The sequence below is a fragment of the Epinephelus fuscoguttatus genome, linkage group LG9, assembly GCF_011397635.1.
Source record: "Epinephelus fuscoguttatus linkage group LG9, E.fuscoguttatus.final_Chr_v1".
Lineage (NCBI taxonomy): Eukaryota > Metazoa > Chordata > Actinopteri > Perciformes > Serranidae > Epinephelus > Epinephelus fuscoguttatus.
Window position 1 is genome coordinate 33,068,080 of NC_064760.1, and position 19,894 is coordinate 33,087,973.

A 19,894-nucleotide genomic window follows, 5' to 3' on the forward strand; every position below is an offset into this window, starting at 1 on the left:
GAGTGAAAGCAGAGGAAGCAGAGGACCACCACAGACCAGAGGATTGAGGATATGTGTCAGACATACAGTATAGCCTTGGCACTGGGTTGTGTTTCCACACAGTACAGTGAAGGCGGCGTACTGTGTGTGTCAGTGTGAGTGGGCAGACACACTGGCAGGTAGTGCCCGGCCTGTAGGAGGGGATATATTTACAGAGTCAGTTTACAGAGTGGAATATTCACGGAGATGAATGGGCTACTTTATACACTCCAAATATTATTTTCATTACATTATAGTGCAGTCAGTGCAAAATTGAGTCATTTTGTGTCATGTGCTGTACAGAGCACAGCAGGTAAAGGGAGACAAGCTTAAATTAAAGTGTAAATAATTCAAGTCTTGTGGTATTAAGTTCAGTCTAATCATGAGTGTTGTGATGGGCAGCATTTTCAGTACACTAAAATATAGGTAACTTCCACCTGTGGCCACTAGATAGCGCCAAAGCTACACAATGCAACTCTCAAGAGAGGCTACTGGGGCAATAAATGAGGCAATAAACGGTTTTAGTGGTTACAGTCAAACCAATAGCCTAGTAACACTCTTCTAAATTATCGCAGGCGTCATCTGTTTATATATTTTATGTAGCTTGAAGTTTAAGTTGTTTCTCCAGCTTCCGTTTCGGATGTCATCCTAATCCCCTCCAGTGACCGGAAGCTCTAGATAAAGCCGAGGTTGCAAAGTGCGTCATAGCGCGGAGCTGCTGAGAGTAACCGAGCCTGCAGCCCAGCACCGACACTCTCTCCCTTCTTCTGTTTGCACAAGAAACCTGAGCTGACGTTTTCCACTCCAGCATGGTCAAGATTGCTTTTAACTCGGCCCTGGCGCAGAAGGCGCTGGGCAAGGAGGTGCCAGCCGCTGTGAAGGTGAGCTAACGGGCTTCAGTGCGGCGTCTGAGCCCGGTGTCCGCTGGTAGCAGGCCTGCACCGGCCGCAGGCACTCAGCTGCGACCGTGGACTTCATCTCTTTGTGATTTATACAATCTTTATGTGTCCTCTTGCATTTTGCACATTTGATATATGAAGAGATTCGCGGTGATTTTCGCCAAAAGGCACAAAGAGCCATATTGCACCTGATGCAGCGCACAGCGGGACCGCCCATCTTCTGAGCATCACACAGCTGTTCTGCAGAGGCCAAACACACTGCAAAATCGCAGCTGTATGACTTGAATGTTGATTTTAAATGCATGCATCATGATGATTCACAGACGTGCTAACAGCATTGCTTCGATGTGCATGTGTGTGTGTTTAGGATCCTGAGCTGGCCATTGCCCCGGCGGGCAACGAGGGCTCCACAGGTCGCTGTCTGCTCACCCTGCTGGGCATCGCCTTCATCCTCAGCGGGCTCATCGTTGGGGGAGCATGTCTCTATCGGTATTTCACCCCAAAGGTAAATATGTGTTAGCTTGTGTTTTTGGACATTGGTGGAATCAGCATTACCACTTAGGGCTGCAGCCAATGAGTATTTTCATTATTGAATAATCTGCTGATTATTTTCCGGATTCATCAATTAAATGTTGGGATTATAAAAGAAAACAGTGAAAATGTTATGTTTCTCAAAGTCCAAGGTGATGGTCAGTGCAAAACCCAGAGAAATTTAATATGAGAGAAAATAGAGAAAAGCAGGAAATCATCATATTTGAGATGCTGAGAACAGCATGTTCGGCCATTTTTACATGGAAGTACCTTAACAATTCATCAATTATCTAAACACTTGACAACTATTTTTGTGTTGATCAGCTTATCGTTTAGCAGACTCATCACTGCAGCTGTATTTACATTGCTATGCTACTAACCTATAGGACTTATTGGAGGAGTTTACCTGACAACTTTATCAAACAACTATATTCCATGTGCCACAGGTTATGTCATATTATCCATATAGCCTACTGTTCACACAATCTGTACAGTATCTGTACAGGCTGCATCATGGTTTAAATTGACATCACAAATCGCTTCTCATTGTTTCATATGCATTTCAGTCAGCATCAGAATACACCTAGATGGACAATCATGGGATATAAGTATCATTTTTTCCATTAAAGTAATAGCAGCAGGTCAGGAAATTGATATTGTGTCATATACACTTCCGTATGCAGCAAAGTTCAGGGTTTGACTCCAGCTGGGGACCTCGTCCGATGTTTCCTGTCTGTATCTGCACTGTCTCTGTGTAATAGGGGCAAAACGCCAAAACATAATCTTAAAAAAGAGCCCTGTTTTGAAATGTGAAGAAATACATTAAAGCTGATGTTTCACAGACCCTCTGGCTGGATTTTTCCAAACATAGCACAATGCAAAGTATGTGGTTTCATTAGGCCATGAGAGCGAACCAGTTGCTTCCACGAGTCACCCTCCCAACGTTTTCTATAGCCGGAGTGAAACTGTTTCAGATGCTGATACTCTCGGTCACTTAGAGCAGAGACACGTGCAGGCGGAGACGGGCGGAGGGGTGTTATTTGAGTTTGGGAGGAATTACTAAAGCTGCTTGTGCCTGCTGAGGGGACACTCTTGCCTCGGTGGGAAACTAGAGTGCTGACTCTTGCTCACTTCCATCTTAAGAGAAAGTGCAGACTTCACCTTTTCTTGAATTTTCCTGTGTTGTCAGCATGAGGGTCTAACATTCAGAATAGTATCTCAGTGCTCAAAGGGGTTTCTTCTCTTATGCAAATGAAGCAAAAAATCACTTCTTAGAGTATTAATACAATGCATAAACACTTCTTAGTTAAAAAAAATTAAGCTTTGTTTGGGAAATTCATGCTACTTACACATTGTGACATTTAAGACTTCTTAATGGATCAAATTCTGATTTATTCCTATATCCTCTGTCTTGTTCAATTTTTTTTTCAGCAACAATTTTGATATTTTTCTAAAAATCATATCACATTAGTCCCATTAATTTGATTCAGATCAGTCAACAAGGTTATGTCTTCTGGTCGCTCTCAGCTCATTATTTTGGTTTGGTCTCAGGATAGCACTCTACACACCCCAGTGATAGAGCGACAATCTCAGTCGATGGTCAATGACTCGAACATCTGGCAAGCTTTTCTATTTCTGTCACAAAACAATATAAGCATGACATACCTGCATAAACATACACGGTTACAAAAAAAACTATAGATACTTTTTTTAAAAAGTAGGAAACACTACACAGTATTGAGTGTACGCTCTGCCCCCTAGTGGTCGAAAAACATGCAATAAAGCTTTAAGCTTCATTAGCAAGTGCTGACTCTTTACTGTCTTATGATTCATAAATCTTAAACATACACTGAACTGTTGCCACCCATGAGCAAACTGTGCTTTATTAATTCTTAGGAAAGACTGGCTCAGTTTGTTTGCAGAGCAAACAGGTAGACAGTGCAGGAAAACCACTGGCTGTGCAAATCAAGAATGTAGGTGCAGTTGAGGCACTTGTGGTTACAGATCCAAAGACCTACCTCACCACGTGTTAAAAACAACAGTGTACCTTGGTGGCATGTGTTGTTTTTGTTCGTGTATGCAAACGTTGCCATGTGACACCTCAGTGGAAATATTTCCAATGTTGCTGATTTTCCAAAGCTTGAAATACAAGTAGTTGAAAGGGGAGAACGTAAGGACATTAAAAGACATAAATTAAAATGTTTCATCGCAATAATAATACATTTGTCAGCTGTGAAGTCATGATATCGAAAAATGTGCTTGTATTTTTATTTTTTTGTGCGCAAAGTGATTCACTTTGCTGCTTGTTCGTGTCCTCCAGAGGCTGTATCACGGTGCGATGCAGTTCAGCGACGTATCAACTGGAGCTGGAGGAGAGAGCCAGCCATACTACCTGCCCCGGGTGGAGGAGGAGGTGGAGATCTCTGACAGCATGGCCGTCATCAGCGTCCCCCCTCCCCGCTTCAGACCTGGAGACCCTGCTTACATCCTCCATGATTTCAACAGGGTAACACACTGAATACTCCAAATACAGCACTGTAGAGGCTAGTACTCTCCTGTTAGTGTGGTTTAAATTCCTCCCTGATTACTTCATATGTGTGTGTGAGTAGAAGCTCACGGCATATCTGGACCTGACCCTGAGGACCTGCTTCGTGATTCCTCTGAACACCTCGGTGGTGCTCCCCCCTCAGGACCTCATCGACCTCTTCTCACAGCTGATGGTGAGTAGTGATCAGGATCTCAGGATGCAGCTGCCAGTAGGAGCGACCTGTGCAGTGCTCTCACTCATGCTCATGCATAAGCCCTAATATGAAGAGCTAAATATTACCTGGGGAAATCCAGGGGTTTAAAATAATTCCAGAGATTGTCCGTGCTTTAATCCTGTGCAAATCTGTCATGTCTGTCATTTGTAAAGTAAAAATTTCCAGATCACATCATCTTCCACATCCCAGACATCCTGCATTACTAACACTGTGTGAGTAATCTCCACCAGAATTTAGTCCTCATGTTTTCTTCCCTCTTTCATTGTCGTTAAATATGTGATAGGACAAAAGGTTTCAGTAAAACACTAAATTAAATCTGTAGTGGATGACTTTTAATGTGTTTTCTTTGCTAAATCATAAAGACAAAAAAGTCAACAGCCATGCTAGTGGCTCTGTGAGGCTACTTTGGCACAGTGGTGCTTGGAGCTAAATGCTAACATCAGCATGCTCACAATGACAGTGCTAATGTGCTGATGTTAAGCAGCAGGGTGCAACTAATGATTACTTTCACTATGGATTATTCTGCCCATTGTTTTCTTGATTAATAGTTTCATCAATAAAATGCCAGGAAACAATGAAATGTATAATTTTCCAGAGCAGAAGGGGACATCTTCAAATGGTATGTTTTTTTCCACCAACAGTCAAAAAATCCAGAGCTGTTTAAAGGGCGGCTCCATTGATTATTATTATTAATTGTTATTATTATTTTTATGAGGTATTTATATCATTCTGTAGCTTTCCCGTTATGTTCCTGATGTATTCAAATCCATAAATTCACACTTTGCTCAAGCCCTTCCAAAAACTTTCCCACATGACCTGAAGTAGCTTTCTGCACAGTGCCGTTGCCACATATAAACTGATGCTGTGAACACCACGGCAGTCAGTTCTGAAAGTCACACAGTAATAAACAAACTGAGTAACAGAAGCAGTGGGTAGACCAGTGACTTTAATGTGCTTTAAGTAAAAGTTGCTGTTTCTGTCAATGGAGTCTTGTGGAGCTGAAGAGAGCATAGCTAACAGTTTCAGTTCCCTGTTGGAAAGGGCTGTTTGACTGTAAAGTTAAGTGGTAAAAATAATCTAAGTATAACTGATGTTGAATATTGGGTGGTCCTTTTTTTAGGAGGCTAATATACATTTAGCTGCTGCTCCCGTCCTCAGCCACCAGACACCTTTGACAGAAGCAGTCATTTTACTTTGCCCATTTTTACCCATGAGTATTTGTTGACTAATAAAATTTTCACCTGATGATGGTGCTAGATGAAAGGTTAAGGAAACAGTCATTTCCATCAGTAGAGACATGTTGCTAGTGCAACTAGACATGATCACACTTTGATCATGGACAGTTATTTCTTCAGGAAATGTAGTAATTGAAAATACTTATGGTGTTTTTTTGACCTGGTAAAATATTTTATCTGTCTAAACAATAGCTGAACAATAGTATTGTTTGTTTTTAAAGTGATGAGTTTCAGTAAGACTGGAACACGGTCAGTAAGACCCTGTTTGAGAACAGTCAGGCTGAGTGTATGTAGGCACTGAGAGTTTAGTTGCTTTCAAAAAAATATTTTTTTCGCTGAGTCCTCCACCGTGACATGCTGTACAGCATTTGGCGTCTGGTGGGTGGTGGTGCAATCAGCGAATTTCATTATCTGATGTGGAAATGTTTCATAAAATGCAGAAGTTTGGGGATGATTCATTAATTAGACAAAGTCCTTCCCACTCTTGGCTTCACACTTGGCTGCAGTCCTGTTCACTGAGCTGCTTTTCTTCTCCTCAGAGTGGTTTAGAGATGCATAATGATTCCATTATGATCCCTTCTTTTTGTCCCAGTCTGGCTCCTACCGCAGCTACTTGGTGCACGAGGACCTGGTGGTGACGGAGCGTATTGATGACATCAAGCCTCTGGGCTTCTACATCCGCCGGCTGTGTGATGGAAAGGAAACATACAGAATGCAGCGCCGCTCCAGCCTGCCAGGTCTGGATGTACTGTATAGCTAAAACTGTCATTTTGTCATGTTTGTAAAGCTTCATTCACATTTTTGTTTTATGCTTCCATCATTCTGTCCTAGTTGATAGACGTCTCAAATGGTGGATAAATCATTTTTAACAAAACGCTGCTCTGTCTTAAAGACCCCCTCTGGTGAAAATCAAGTTTTTAACCTTGTTAACATGACCATATGGTGTTTGTCATATGCTAGCAGACATATCATCAACTGCAAAACAAGCAGTTGACAACCATGGCTGAGTATTTCTGCCTTGGAACTGTACTGAACCAACACCAGTCTCAAAAACACAAATTCAGACAGCCAGGGTTTGTTACATCACATAACTCAGGAATCAGTCCTGTCGATTTGTGGGGTGAAGCTTTCCATATCATTAGCATAACAGTACAGCAAAGTGAGGGGTATCAGAGGAAAAGCAGGTGTCGCCTTGTAGCTATGGAGATGTGGAGCAAAGTTTATCTAACATTAGCAACAAGCGGACGGCTCACATTATCTATGACTGTTATATTTATAATGTGGATAGCGATGAGCAGAGTCAAAGGTGAGCAGGTACGCTTGAGCTGCAGGCGAGCAGCTGAGGGGTGAGACTTATTTGCATATTCGTTGATCTGCACTCACAAAATGACGTAAAGGTGCACAGTTACATCTAAGACATTTTAAGGCATGAGGGGATGTCTCTCATTGTAAAAACAAAAACAAAAAAAACAAACATCTGATATATAATTTTGATGAACAGAGATGAGTTTAATCAGTGTTCAGAGAGGAACTTAAAAGTGAAACTGAAATTGGAATACTGCTGCTATTGTTCAAAAGTGGATTTATTTATATACATGGTGTCTAATCTTCAAGTTTTTGCAAGGTGGCTGACTTCACACGGTTAATCTATTACTAACACAACTATACTCGGTGCAGCTAATTTAAATGGAGCTAACTGTTTTTATCCACTGTTGTCTCACTTGTTAAGGTTTTGCTTCCTCTTCCGAAAAACCACAAACGTAGCTAGTTTAGATTTTGATAGAACTATTTACAGTATCTGCTCACACAGATGTTGAACAAATCACATTGCCAGTACAAACAATGTTAGTTACGCCCCCTGCAGAACACTAATGTAGAGGGGGCGATAAGAATACCCAGTATGTACTGATTTCTGAACAAAACTGAATTCTAATTTCAGTTTGACTTGAAAAGATCAACATGCAGTAGCTTCAGCATTCAGGCCTAATGTTTGTGTGTCTTTGTGTCTGTCAGGTGGAGGCATCCAGAAGCGCTCTGCAGACAACTGCTTCACCATCCACCACTTCGAGAACAAGTTTGTGACGGAGACCAAGATCTGTAAGGCTTGATGGGAAAGCACGAGCGTAGGTCAGAAAGCGAGTGATAGGGAATGATAGTGAGCCAGAGTGACAGAGAGAGAGTAGGAGGGAGTAGGCGAAGGAGGGAACAGCTTTCAGCAGAGAGTAACTTTTGTATAAAACTCTAACTCCAGTTTTTGCCTCCCTTGCTTTAACCCCAGTGATAAGTGAATTTAAGTTACAGCGTTCTATAGCCTAACACCCCTCCTATGCTGTGTTCCCCTGAACCTTTATGAGTCATAGCTCTCTTGCTCAAGTATTCACTAGCTAGTCTTGTACTAATAACCAGCGGCAGCCTGCTTACTAACAATACACTAAGTTTCATTTGTTATGTTGGTCTCTGTTCTGTTGCTGTAGCTTCCTGCTGAATTATCTTATCGTTGTTACTGTATTACAACATCCAGTCACCTCCCGAGACGAGAGTTGTTAGTCCTACTGAATACCTTAGTGATACTGAGAAGTCATTCATATCAGACCTGTCTGTGTGTCAGCCTACTGTTCCCACTCTTAATGGGGTTTATAGAGCAGCCTTGACAAGATATACTACATGTTATAGTGTGATATAGCACAAGTCACCCAGGAAATGTATGGTACAGTACAGTTACAGTACACATGTAACATGGTTGTCCATGTCTGTTATGGATGGTACTTTTTGTAGATATTTCCCAGAGTGCCCTGCTGCTCCCAGGGGCCTCTGCCGTGTGATAATTTTATGTAACCAATGGTGGCGAGCAGTCCAGCACCCTATATGACAAGTGTTTGTGTTTGTGTTGAAACCTCATTTGTGACGATAAACTTGAAGGATGGTCGATAAGCTAAAGAAGTGAATGTGCTAAAGGGAAAATTTTTACCAAATTTAAAAACACTTATTCTTTTCGTCACTTTTAAATTCTTATTTATGAATTGGAGGTAGCTGCGTTAAATAGCTCACTAGGTGGCTGCAAGTTTTGCAGAATGCAATAAATTTAAAATTCTCACAAGAAGAATATGTTTTGTAAAAATCCTTCAATAAATCTGCATAAAACGATTGTCCTTGATTTTGAGAGCCCCTAAAGAAAAGCTTGAACATATGAAAAAATGGCCGTTTGCCAAATGACTTGAAGTGATTTTCAATTGTTTCCCACTCGATGCCTGCACAGAGAGACAATCAGACAGGAAGTGTGTGTGTAAAAATGTGTTTCTGTCTCAGCTTTTTAACAATACTAGAAGATTAGATGAAAAACCAATGTTGTGTGCAGCTACTGAAATGAATTCACTTTGTTGCTGAATAAAGTTTCTTTACCTACTGAATATTTAGGCTGTTTGCTTTTTATTACAGTGACAATAAAAGCCGCACATACACATCCTGCACTGTTCGTATGAATACCTTACCCACAAAAAGTAATGCACCTGGTGTGCCAGTACCAGTTCGCAAAGTTTTTCCTCATATAAATGGGTGTGTGCCGCACACCCCCATTTATATGACAGTTCTAGTGCCCTGCACTCTAATAAAATAGCAGCACTAGCTAGCTACAGCAGTACTAGCTAGCCGGAATGTACCGGTGACTCTGCTATCCCCTATTGCGCGAGCGATGTATTGCATTTCAAGTGTCCCCTGTATCGCTTGCGTTCAATGTGTTGACTATGAAAGGAAGTGCATTGCTTGCGTAGCTTGCTCGCGTTGTGTGCGTCGACTGTGAAACGGCCCTAAAAGTGTCTGCAGTGTTATTTATATGCAGATTCTGATCTCTGTCTGTATTTTCTCACCATGCCTTCAAAGTGGTGACAGCCGTGGAAGGAGGCATTACATTTTCAGATTTTGTGTCCGTCTATCCCATTGTCTTGAACGCGGCATCATAAGAACTCCTTGAGGAAATTTCTTCAAATTTGGCAGAAACGTCCACTTGGACTCAAGAATGAACTGATTAGAATTAATGGTCAAAGGTCAAAGGTAAAGGTAACAACAAAAAGGTAGCAACAAGGTTCCAGACAATAGGCAACAAGCATCCAAGAGACACAGTGCTGAAAAAACTCAAATATAGCAAGGTGGAACAAGTTGGAATAAGCGCAGCTGGAGCAGCTACATAACCAGCCCTGTGGCTACATGATTTGCCCACCATAACCTACACATCAGTCCATGATCAGCTCCCTTTGCTCCTTGGCCTGGAAGAGGTAATCTTGATGAAACTGCTAAGCTAGCAATTAGCTAGCTATGAGGTATTACATCAAAAGACAGGTGGTTATGGTTGGGATAAGGGTAATGGGAAGGCTTCATCTCATTACCTATGCTAAAACTAAATTAGCAGTTAGCTAGGTTTGATGTATTACATTAAAAGAGAAGTGGTTCAACTTAGGATAAGGGTAATGGGAAGGCTACATCGTGTTACTTATGCTAAAACTAAGTTAGCGATTAGCTTGCTATGATGTATTACATTACAAGAGAGGTAGTTTAAGTTAGAATAAGAATAATGAAAACGGTTTCATTTCAGTACTCATGTGAATCACGTCTTCATGTATTATGAGTTGTAAAGTGGATTATTGCCACATTTGGTCTCATTTATTCACCACAGTGACATTGTAGCAGGGTTCAGATAACCGTAGTGTTCGTACATGTGGCTTGTGCCAGTGGTGTGCGCGGTTTGTAGAGGCATGTTGTAACGAATTGTATTTGCAGCTATACATGTCTCAGGTGGAACACCAAATGAGAATAAATCTTGGGTTGGCTTTTACTTTCACTGGCAAAAGCATTTGCACTTGAATCTTTCCTTTGCAAGAAGGACGTTTTTGTTTTTTTGTCGACCGGATATGGAAAGAGTGTAATCTACGGGTTAGCTCCGCTGGTAGCTAAGCTCTGGATACGTCACCCCGTGTATTGTTCTGATTGGTCGTAGTGTTATCCAATTATGTGCAGTGATATTTTCAAATGTATGCTTGGTGCCGCCCCTCGAGTTGGGCCATTTGCATTACTCATAGCCAGACCCTAAATCTTTCTAGATTTGGGTCTGGATTTCCAGACTACCTGTGAAGCATCTTAAGAACTCCTTGAGGAAATTTCTTCAAATTTGGCACAAACGTCCACATTTACGACAAATACTAACCCACAATCCTGCGTAGTCCACCTTTAATTACATGTAACCAGTTACTCCCCAACATTGTTCGTGTATAACCCACATTCGTGGAAAGACTTTCTCAAGGTGAAGGGTGTTAAGAACCCTGTGAAACTGAGTGAACTGTCAGTTATTTATTTAAGGTACGTCATCACCACAATTCTTTTCCTAAACCTAACCTAAGTAACTTTGCTTGCCTGATAAAATCTAACCTACGTAATTTAATGTTAAGTTTGTAACGTCACTCATGGGACGCTAACTCGTTAGATATCATACAAACCATTCTATGAGGATATGTTCAGCTGTTAGCTTCTCATTAAATTGAATCTATAAGCAAGTTTAGGCAATTTCCTGTATTCTGTATTTCCTAATGCTTATTAGAGATGTTGACACTGATAACATGTTCATTCTTCGTAACAGGAACAGCTGATTTGCCACCAGCGTCATACAAATGTAGAAAGAACAGTTTAATTTTTTATTAAAATATAAATAGAAAAAAAATCACAGTTTAAAACGTACACTCATATTTTCAAATACTAGTTTGCATGTAAGTTACATTTCCCTGGTTTGTGCATAGTCTTTATGCTTAGTGGTTATGATTAAACTGTTCAGCCTTCCTTCGGCAAGAGAGCTTCGAGGTACTTCAGTCCTCCTCTGTGTCCTCTCCTCCAGTTATACATGACAAGCGTCTGCTGAATGCCATGCTCTGTGGTATCTCTGGCTTGCTCAGTCGCCTCCTGAATTCATCCGTTGTGAAATAGTACATGAGGGGGTCAAGGCTGCAGTTCAGGCTGGCCAGGCAGAGCGTGACAGGGTGACATCTCAGAATCAGGTCCCTGAAGGTGCAGCTGCTCACAGCATTGGCTTTAACCAGGAAGTCCAGGGGCATTGTGACATGGTAAGGAACGAAGCACACTAGGAAGACCACAGCACAGCTTAGCACCATCCTTAACGCCCTCCGCTTTTCCCCTCGGTCAGGAATTGCCCCTGCTGTCGGCTTCTGGAGACTCCCTGCGGTCAGACAGGTGCAGGCTAACACCAGGATGAGGGGGATGATGAAGCCCATCAGCTCGGCTAGGGCCAGAAGGGCCCAGGCTGCTGGGATACTGACAGTCCTCATGGGCAGCTCTGAGAAACACACCAGGTCATCTGCAGTGGGGGTGGCGCTGCCCCCTGAGGTGGGAAAACTTGAATGAGAGTCTGATCCACTGCTGGGGTTCCTCAGCAGAGGGAAGGGCAGGCAGCACAGGCAGACTAACAGCCAGCCAAGGGCACATATGAGCAAGTCCCCTTTTCTCTTGGAGGAGTTATACCTCAACGGACACATGATGAGCTCACAGCGACGCACGCTGACACACACCAGGAAGTAGATGGACGCGTACATGTTGACGTACTTCAGGTAGAAGCAGATCATGCAGAGAGGGTGGCCAAAGGGCCAGGTGTTGTTCAGGTAGTAGTAGATCCGCAGAGGCAGAGAAAGAACCTGAAGGGAACAGAGAACATCAGGATGGTTGTAGAGGAACTACAAACAATGTGGTAGATGCCCACTTGATATGGATAATGACCACTGAAACTTAATTTTTGTTTAGACTGAACTTTCGAATGCATTTGCACACAGCTTCTCAAAATCATTGGACATTAAATACCCTTGCAGTTTGAACTGTAGGTCGAACAAAAGAAGCAACCTGATGATGTCGCTCACAACTTTGGCTTGCAATTGGCATTTTCCGTATTTTTTTTACATTTAGGTTAAACATTATCACTTCATTTTAACCCTTTAAACAGAATATAAACAGTCGAATAAGGTTTATGACATAACATACGTTAATGTAGTTGGGGCTTATTGTCTGAAAAATTCTAAGACCAGTATGTAGCTGCTGAGATAGTGGGCACGTCACAGGTTGTATTAAATCAAAGAACACTTGGTGGTTGGCTGCAAGCAAAACCATACAAATAATCATTTTTCTCTCGATCTGGGTACAAAAAGAGTCAAAGAACTGTTGGTACCACTGGATACTGGGTTATTTCTGTTGATACCTTAAGGGTTTTGAATACTGATACCCAGTCCTAAGGCCTATATAAAGGCATTTTAAGTGTTTATTAATGTAGTTTTCAGCACCTATAACTCCTGTGAAGTACCCTGGAAATCCAGAGTTCTCACGAGAGCACAATTTGAATTTGCTCAGCTAGTCATTCTGGCAATCAGTAATGATGCTCATTACCCATGCCCTTGGAGCCGAGCTGCACCAATCACATCGGTGTATCTGATATAGGCGAGCCAGAGGTGAGCTAAACAGATGACGACAGCGCTGCGACATCGAAGTCCGAAATCAGTCAGTAAACATTGCAAGATGGCTACGGATGAACACCAGTTGTTTGAAACGGCTTTGGCCTCTACAATGAACGAGTTAGACTTAACTTTTTCTCTTAAAGAGGAACAGAAGACGGCGCTTGAATCTTTCCTTTGCAAGAAGGACATTTTTGTTTTTTTGTCGACCGGATATGGCAAGAGTGTAATCTACGGGTTAGCTCCGCTGGTAGCTAAGCTCTGAATACGTCACCCCGTGTATTGTTCTGATTGGTCGTAGTGTTATCCAATTACGTGCAGTGATATTTTCAAATGTATGCTTGGTGCCGCCCCTCGAGTTGGGCCATTTGCATTACTCATAGCCAGACCCTAAATCTTTCTAGATTTGGGTCTGGATTTCCAGACTACCTGTGAAGCATCTTAACTGGTGTATAAACAAATAATAAATTATCTAAAATATGACACAGTTGTAATGGTCATAAATATTTCTTTGACAACTGAGCAAATTCCATCTGCAGATGAAAGCCATGAAATATGGCTGAAAGCTCTGCCAGAATTCTAGTATGTGGGGCTTTGGTGAAGATGTCTTGATTTGCACACGTGTGAACAGTTGACAGATGTTTAAATATCTAGTACAGAGGTGTCAATCATACGGCCCGTGGGCCAAAACTAGCCAGCCAGAGGGTCCACTCTGGCCCGCTGGATGACTCTGCACACCTTATATTGGTGCATTTGCATAGGATAAGATGTGCAAGGTTTGCTGCTGCTTCAGAAGCTTTTTCACTTGGACCAGAATACACATCTCTAAAACAACACTGAATACTTATTGTGGTCATATTTAGAGATATTAAACATTGTTCAAAATGTTGTCAATAAGCAGCCTCAGTAGGCCACAAAAGAATCTGTATCAAACTTCCATCTTAAAACAATATTGTAGAAACCCTATTGCGAAGGCTCAACCAAAACGTTTGATTGGTAAATGGTTTATAAGGCAGAGGATAACTTAACCTGCTTCCTTAAAGCTGCCACCTTTGTTTGATGTGGTGATGTTAGCATCACTGCACAGTGGAAATACATGGAAAAAAAATTACATGTTTATGAACTTGTACTTCTTTACATTAAAAAAAAGGGAAACATTTGGAGGTGTTGTTATTTTTGGATCATTCTACAATGGTTTTACTGTTCTGGCCCACTGGAGATCAAGCTGGGCTGTACGTGGCCCATGAACTAAAATTAATTTGACACCCCTGGTCTAGTATATAGGTTTAAGTAACAGTGAGGTTGCAAAACTGAAACTCCTCCTGTGTGCCAAGCATGTAGGAGACATTCGGTGGTCAACATGAAAACACAAAAACACAAATGCCCCATATAGCACCAGTGTTTTATTTTTCACTCGGTGTAAGAGGACCTGCTCTGCATGTAGATATATATATAGCTCATGCTAAAGTAATGAAAACACACTGATTCTCACTTTCAGGTGATTCTACACTGATGGAAACATAGTTATGAATGTTAAACATCATCTCCTATGCACTGGGCCTCTAATATACAAAGTAGAGCGGTTTTTCAATTGTGTTTGTTCATATATCATTAAATGTCATTACAGCCGAGTCATCAAACATTCATTAACTGTTTACACACCAGTTATGGATGCTTCATAGAGAGGAGGTTATAATTGTTGACAAATGCATTACACACTTAAAAATGTGCTTATATCTGCTTGCAATTGCATTATAGTGTGTTATAAACAATCTAGGAAGTGATACTTCTTATAAATGCTTATTAGGGCAGTTAAAGTAAAGTGTGACCAGTTTAGATAGACAGAAAGATAGAAAGATAGATAGATAGATAGATAGATAGATAGATAGATAGATAGATAGATAGATAGATAGAAGTCATGAGAGGCTTTTTACCTGCAGGAGGTCGGCCACAGCCAGGTTCATCATGAACACCACAGCCTTCTTGGTTTCTTTGATATAAACCTTGAACACCCATAGTGCCAGCACGTTTCCCAGCAGGCCCGGCGCTAAGATCACACTGTACACCACCGCATACACACGGTGCTGGTACAACTGGAGATCTTCACTGCTTTGACAGCTGTGGTTGGCAAAGTTCATTTTAAGCGTGTAACGGTTAAGACAAGCTGCCTTGTGAACCAACAGGAAGCTTGAATTAGTAGTAGAGCCGCTTGTAGTTCGGTGACGGGTTTGTTTTAGCGTCCATGCTGTCCAGTGTTGAGAGGAGTAGTTTGTGCTTCTTTAAGTTAAAGTGTGTGTCCAGCACTGGGAAACGGTTGATGTGTCAGACCACAGTCAGTCCGAGGAACACAGCATCCTGACAGAGCACAAAGAAAGAGTCAACAGGATGATATTACTGTCACTGTAAATTCACTTTTAATGACAGCATGTTTTGCATGTTGCACGGATAGATATCAGGTTTTAAGAAAGAACCTTTCTCTATCAGACACACACGATATTGTACAGCGCTCAGTCACATACACACATGCAAACACACCCACACCTGTCAGCCAGGCCCGCAGCTTGTTATACTATCTGTTTTAACAGTGCATGACATATAAAGTCATTTGCGTGTGATTGCAGCTTTTGCAGTGGCATTTACAGTAAATATGCAAACCCACAGAGAAGTTGATGCTACAGTCTCCCACGTAATGTATCTCCACCTGCAGGGCAGCCAGCAATAAGCCAGCGTGCACCGCCTCGGAGCAAGGCATCACTGAAACTGGCGTGGTTAGCATAGTCAGACCAGGCGTGTGGTTAACGGACCAGACAATATGAAGAATGAAATGTTATGTGGTGATTTTACAGTTTCCAAATAAGTGACACCTACATTACTATTTCTTTGTCACAAGAGCTCAAAATGAAAGCAATGTAAGAAGATTTTAAAAAGCCCTAAACCCTGATCAGCTTCAGATATTGATTGTAACTTTGAATGGAAACGCACAGTAATGTCTGGAGCTGAGTTTCCAGCTTGTAGGTGTCATCCACCCACTGTTGTAAACAGTAGTAGGTGTATGCCGGTTCAGCACGGGGTTCCTCGCTTTTATTTTTAAGAACACACAGCGAGCTTTGAAGATTCGTCCTTGCTCTAACAGTTTTGTCTCTTTTTATTTTCCAATTTGACTTTGACTAAACATTTACTAGCTAATTATGGAACAGGAAGAGGAGAGATTGTTTAGTTTTCATTGTTCAGGTCTTTCACACATACAGTATTTTGACAGACATGCCTTTAAATCTTTTGTCATCACAGGAGAGTTAATTTAACATGTTAGAGCGTTGTCACTTAGGGAAGTTTGATGAGCAGCAAGGGAACAAAGTGACGTAAATAGTATCTGTTCAACATCTGTCTAAACCCTTTTGCGGATGTACTTTTAACAGAGTCAGTACGTTACTGTTTTAAGTATTTTAAGGGAATTGACACTAACTACACCCAGGATGAGGTTTTTACTATTTATAAGTTTATTAACACAACGCCCTCTTTACAAGCTAAGTACACAGATCCTTCGCTTAAGTAAAAGTATCAGTACAACAATGTGAAGATACAAGTGAAAGTCCTGCATTAAAAAGTAAAAGTGCAGAAGTATTGTTAGTAAAATGTACTTAATATATCAAAGGCAGAGTAGTCATTCTGCAGAGTGATGTTGCCTTATATATGACATCATTGGATTGTTAAAACTGATCTGCTGACCTGTTGCTAACTCATATCTATGACACTTACTGTATCATCATTGATAACAGCCATTCAATGGCCTGATAACAGCCAAATCAGCCGTGAATCATTTGTTAGCAGCATTTTATTGTTATAGCTGGTGACCTCACTACCTCATATGTTAGGTAGTTAAGTCAGGTGGTTTCAACCAAGGGGTTGGGCTCCTTCAAAGGGTCACAAGATAATTCTAAGAGGTCATGAGATGATTTATGGGGGAGGAAAGGGGAGCATATCTATGTTTCCAGGGTTCTATGTTCCCCACTTAACCCTGCAAAAAAGCTTCTATGTTTCCCGCTCAACCAAGCGGGAAACATAGAACCCTTTTTGTGTAAGCGGGAAACATAGAAGCTTTTTTGCAGGGTTAAGTGGGGAACATAGAACCCTGGAAACATAGGGATGACCCCGAGGAAAGTAGGAAAAAAAGTTCTGCTGCATAAATTCATATAAAGTTTTTGAACTTTTGACATGAAAAGGAGCCTGGCTAGTCACTTTGTGAAGAGGCCACAAACCAAAAAGCTTGGGAACCACAAAAGACAACTTTGCAAACGTCTCAAAGACTTTAAATTTGGATGAAAAATTAAAGGTGAAAAAAATCTTTTTTAGGTTGTAGATAAAACAACTTTTAAAACCATAACAGGACATCTTGATTGGATTTTCATACAGAGGTCATTCAACGCCTCAATGTTTGCTGGGTTCCTACAAATGTGATGTGATTTTCATGGCTGTTTTGGGTTATACATGGTCCAAAACAGGTGTCCACCATGGGCTAAATATTGGGACAACACATAAAAAATAAAAGAAGTAAAATGTTATTCTGGAAAGTAACTATAGCTGTAAAATAAATATAGTGAAGTAAGAAGTAAAATATTAACTCTTGAAATGTGGTGGGATGGAAAGTATAAAGTAGCATGAAATCGAAAAACACTCGTGTAAAATAAAATGCAGACACAACAGTACTCAAGTACTGTACTTCCTGCAGGGGACATTAACCATAGACTGTATGGACCTGGCTACCATGATGTCGCCCACTGGATTGTTGAGTGCCGTTTTGAGGCCTTAAGTTCGGCATTTCGACCGTCACCGCCTTGATTTTTTGAAACCAGAAGTGACCCTATCTGGACAAGAGGGTGGAGGTGTGGAGGAGCGAGGGGTGGATCTGACTCATAGGCTGTAGCAACACCACAAGCGGCCCTACCCTTAAATATGCAGAACTTTAAGACTTGATAAAATGTAAACAGGTGAGTTACATAAAAATTCAACCCCCCCTTACAGTTGTCATGAATGGGGAAAATAGCCATAAAGACCAAAATTGTTTTTTTATACCAGCCTGTAAACATGTTTATTTCTGCTAAAAAGTTGGGCAATTTAACATTGAGGTCTATAGGGAGTGACTTGTTCCTGGAGCCAGCCTCAAATGGCCATTCAAGAAACTGGAGTTTTTGGCACTTCACTTTGACTTCATTTTTCAGCCCTGGAGGGTGCAGCTTGACGTTAACAAGCAGAAGAATTTTGGAAAACTAAAGAGGGGATTTTTTTTTTTTAAGAGATAGAAATTCTTCCACAGCACTCTGGCCTCTGCCTCTGTCTGCCTTTTATCCCACTTAATAGCACTGAGAAAGATCTCCCAGTGGACCCTCAGTCCCCAGGCTTCCTTTTAGCCTCACTGACCTTTGATCCATGTTAGACTGTTTTAGTGTGAATCTTCCCTCATTACTCTCACTTTTGCACGTACGATATGTGTCTCTCAGAGGCTGTCTAAATGGTCTCTGTGATGACCAATCACTGTTCTTTCATTTCCTTCTTCCAGCTTATTGCAGTGGTGTTATATGCACAGTGATGGCCTATCAAAACCAGCCCTTATGTGATGTCCAGTAACTACACAACAACATTGTATGCCTTTTGATCTTGTTGATATAAGAGTTATATGAACGTTCTGTGTTTTGACAAAGAGCTGCAGCCCTACCTTAGGATTCAGCAGTTTTACTCATCAGATCTTGCCAATGGAAACACATTATTTTATCCGCTGTGATTCATCCTTTTGTGGGTTTGTTGGCGCCTTATAGCTTTTCCGCTCAGACACGACATCTTGCCTCGTGTATCAGCACCCAAAATGTTAGTGGCCTGCACCCGGGTCCCTCACGTGCACTGTGCCAACACACAAAAACATGTCATGATCTTCCGTCCCAGATACACGGACAGATACAGGAACACCCTGACGCTGGCCTACAGACACACATTCACACCCTCAACATAACAGGCATTCCACACATTGGAGAAACATGCAAGATCACCCATGAGGCTACACGCTGAAGGCTTCCCGCTGCTAAAGCCTCCCACACAAAGCAGCTTAAACTCACTGTCTTCTGAAAGGAATGGACAATTAATATCTCACCTCTGTGTTCAAGCTTGAGGGTGCGTCGCGTCAAAAAGCCAGAGGGTGAAGCATCAGCCGACACACATGCCATCCCCTCCCTCCTCCCCCATAACAATATTCACTTTCTCTGTCCCACCCCCTCTTTTCCTCACTCGTTTTTCTTGCTGTTTTGCTTCGTGTATCTAATTTCTACTGATTCTTCCTTCTCTCATCTAAAGTTATTTCCTGTTTTAATTTTTCATTGTGGTCTCTCTGTGCATCTGTATGTCTATCTGTCTTTGCTTCTCCGCTGTACTGGGGGTTTCAGCACACACACACAGAGCTTCCTGTGAGTGTGGGGGTGTGGTTTACAAGAATTTTTGACACCATGACTTCTGCTATTATGACTATTTTCTCTCTTATGAGCAACATTGATCGGCTGTCCGCTTCTTTTGATGACAGTTGAAAACTTAATATAATATCAGGACTGAGAATCAGTACTAAAAGTAGAAACAGAGAGGTACATTTGGGGTCTTTTTTTTTTAACTGTTGTTGGTTTCTTTTTCTCACATATTCAACTCTGAGATCCTGAGATCACTCAACACAGTATTGTCAGTAGCTTGATAGCAGATAAAGTTTAATGCAATGCTGGTGGTATGACAGGGAGAAGTGGGTACATTTTGGTGGGCGGATCAGACAACTGGCAGTTCTTCCTAAGGTGGGCAGCACACATCTGCTCGGTGGTGGGGGTAGCCTCAGAGTTGGCACAGACTTAGATTTAGCAGATGCAAGAGGAGGTGGGTGGGGGGAGATGACTTTTCGGTTTGAAAGCCGACCTCAGAGCCTGGCAGTTACAAAG

General features: G+C 41.6%; 2 protein-coding genes across 3 annotated transcripts; one reads left to right on the forward strand and one right to left on the reverse strand.

Moving 5' to 3' along the window:
- Window positions 1–515: 515 nt before the first annotated feature.
- Window positions 516–8,852, forward strand: LOC125894759 (integral membrane protein 2A-like). The gene is made up of 6 exons (XM_049586341.1): window positions 516–899; window positions 1,285–1,422; window positions 3,769–3,954; window positions 4,058–4,168; window positions 6,038–6,182; window positions 7,459–8,852. Exons 1-6 carry the CDS (start codon window positions 828–830, stop codon window positions 7,551–7,553), a joined length of 747 nt encoding a protein of 248 aa, XP_049442298.1. The 5' UTR covers window positions 516–827; the 3' UTR covers window positions 7,554–8,852.
- Window positions 8,853–10,814: 1,962 nt separating this feature from the next.
- On the reverse strand, window positions 10,815–19,361 carry gpr174 (G protein-coupled receptor 174). Of its 2 annotated transcripts, XM_049586337.1 has the most exons (4): window positions 19,075–19,361; window positions 18,646–18,827; window positions 14,870–15,290; window positions 10,815–12,131 (listed from the first exon to the last, which is right to left on the reverse strand). In XM_049586337.1, exons 3-4 carry the CDS (start codon window positions 15,071–15,073, stop codon window positions 11,292–11,294), a joined length of 1,044 nt encoding a protein of 347 aa, XP_049442294.1. In that variant the 5' UTR covers window positions 15,074–15,290; window positions 18,646–18,827; window positions 19,075–19,361; the 3' UTR covers window positions 10,815–11,291. The 2 variants fall into 2 exon arrangements, with proteins under 2 accessions (XP_049442294.1, XP_049442295.1); XM_049586338.1 differs by lacking the exon at window positions 18,646–18,827.
- Between the last annotated feature and the right edge of the window lie 533 nt (window positions 19,362–19,894).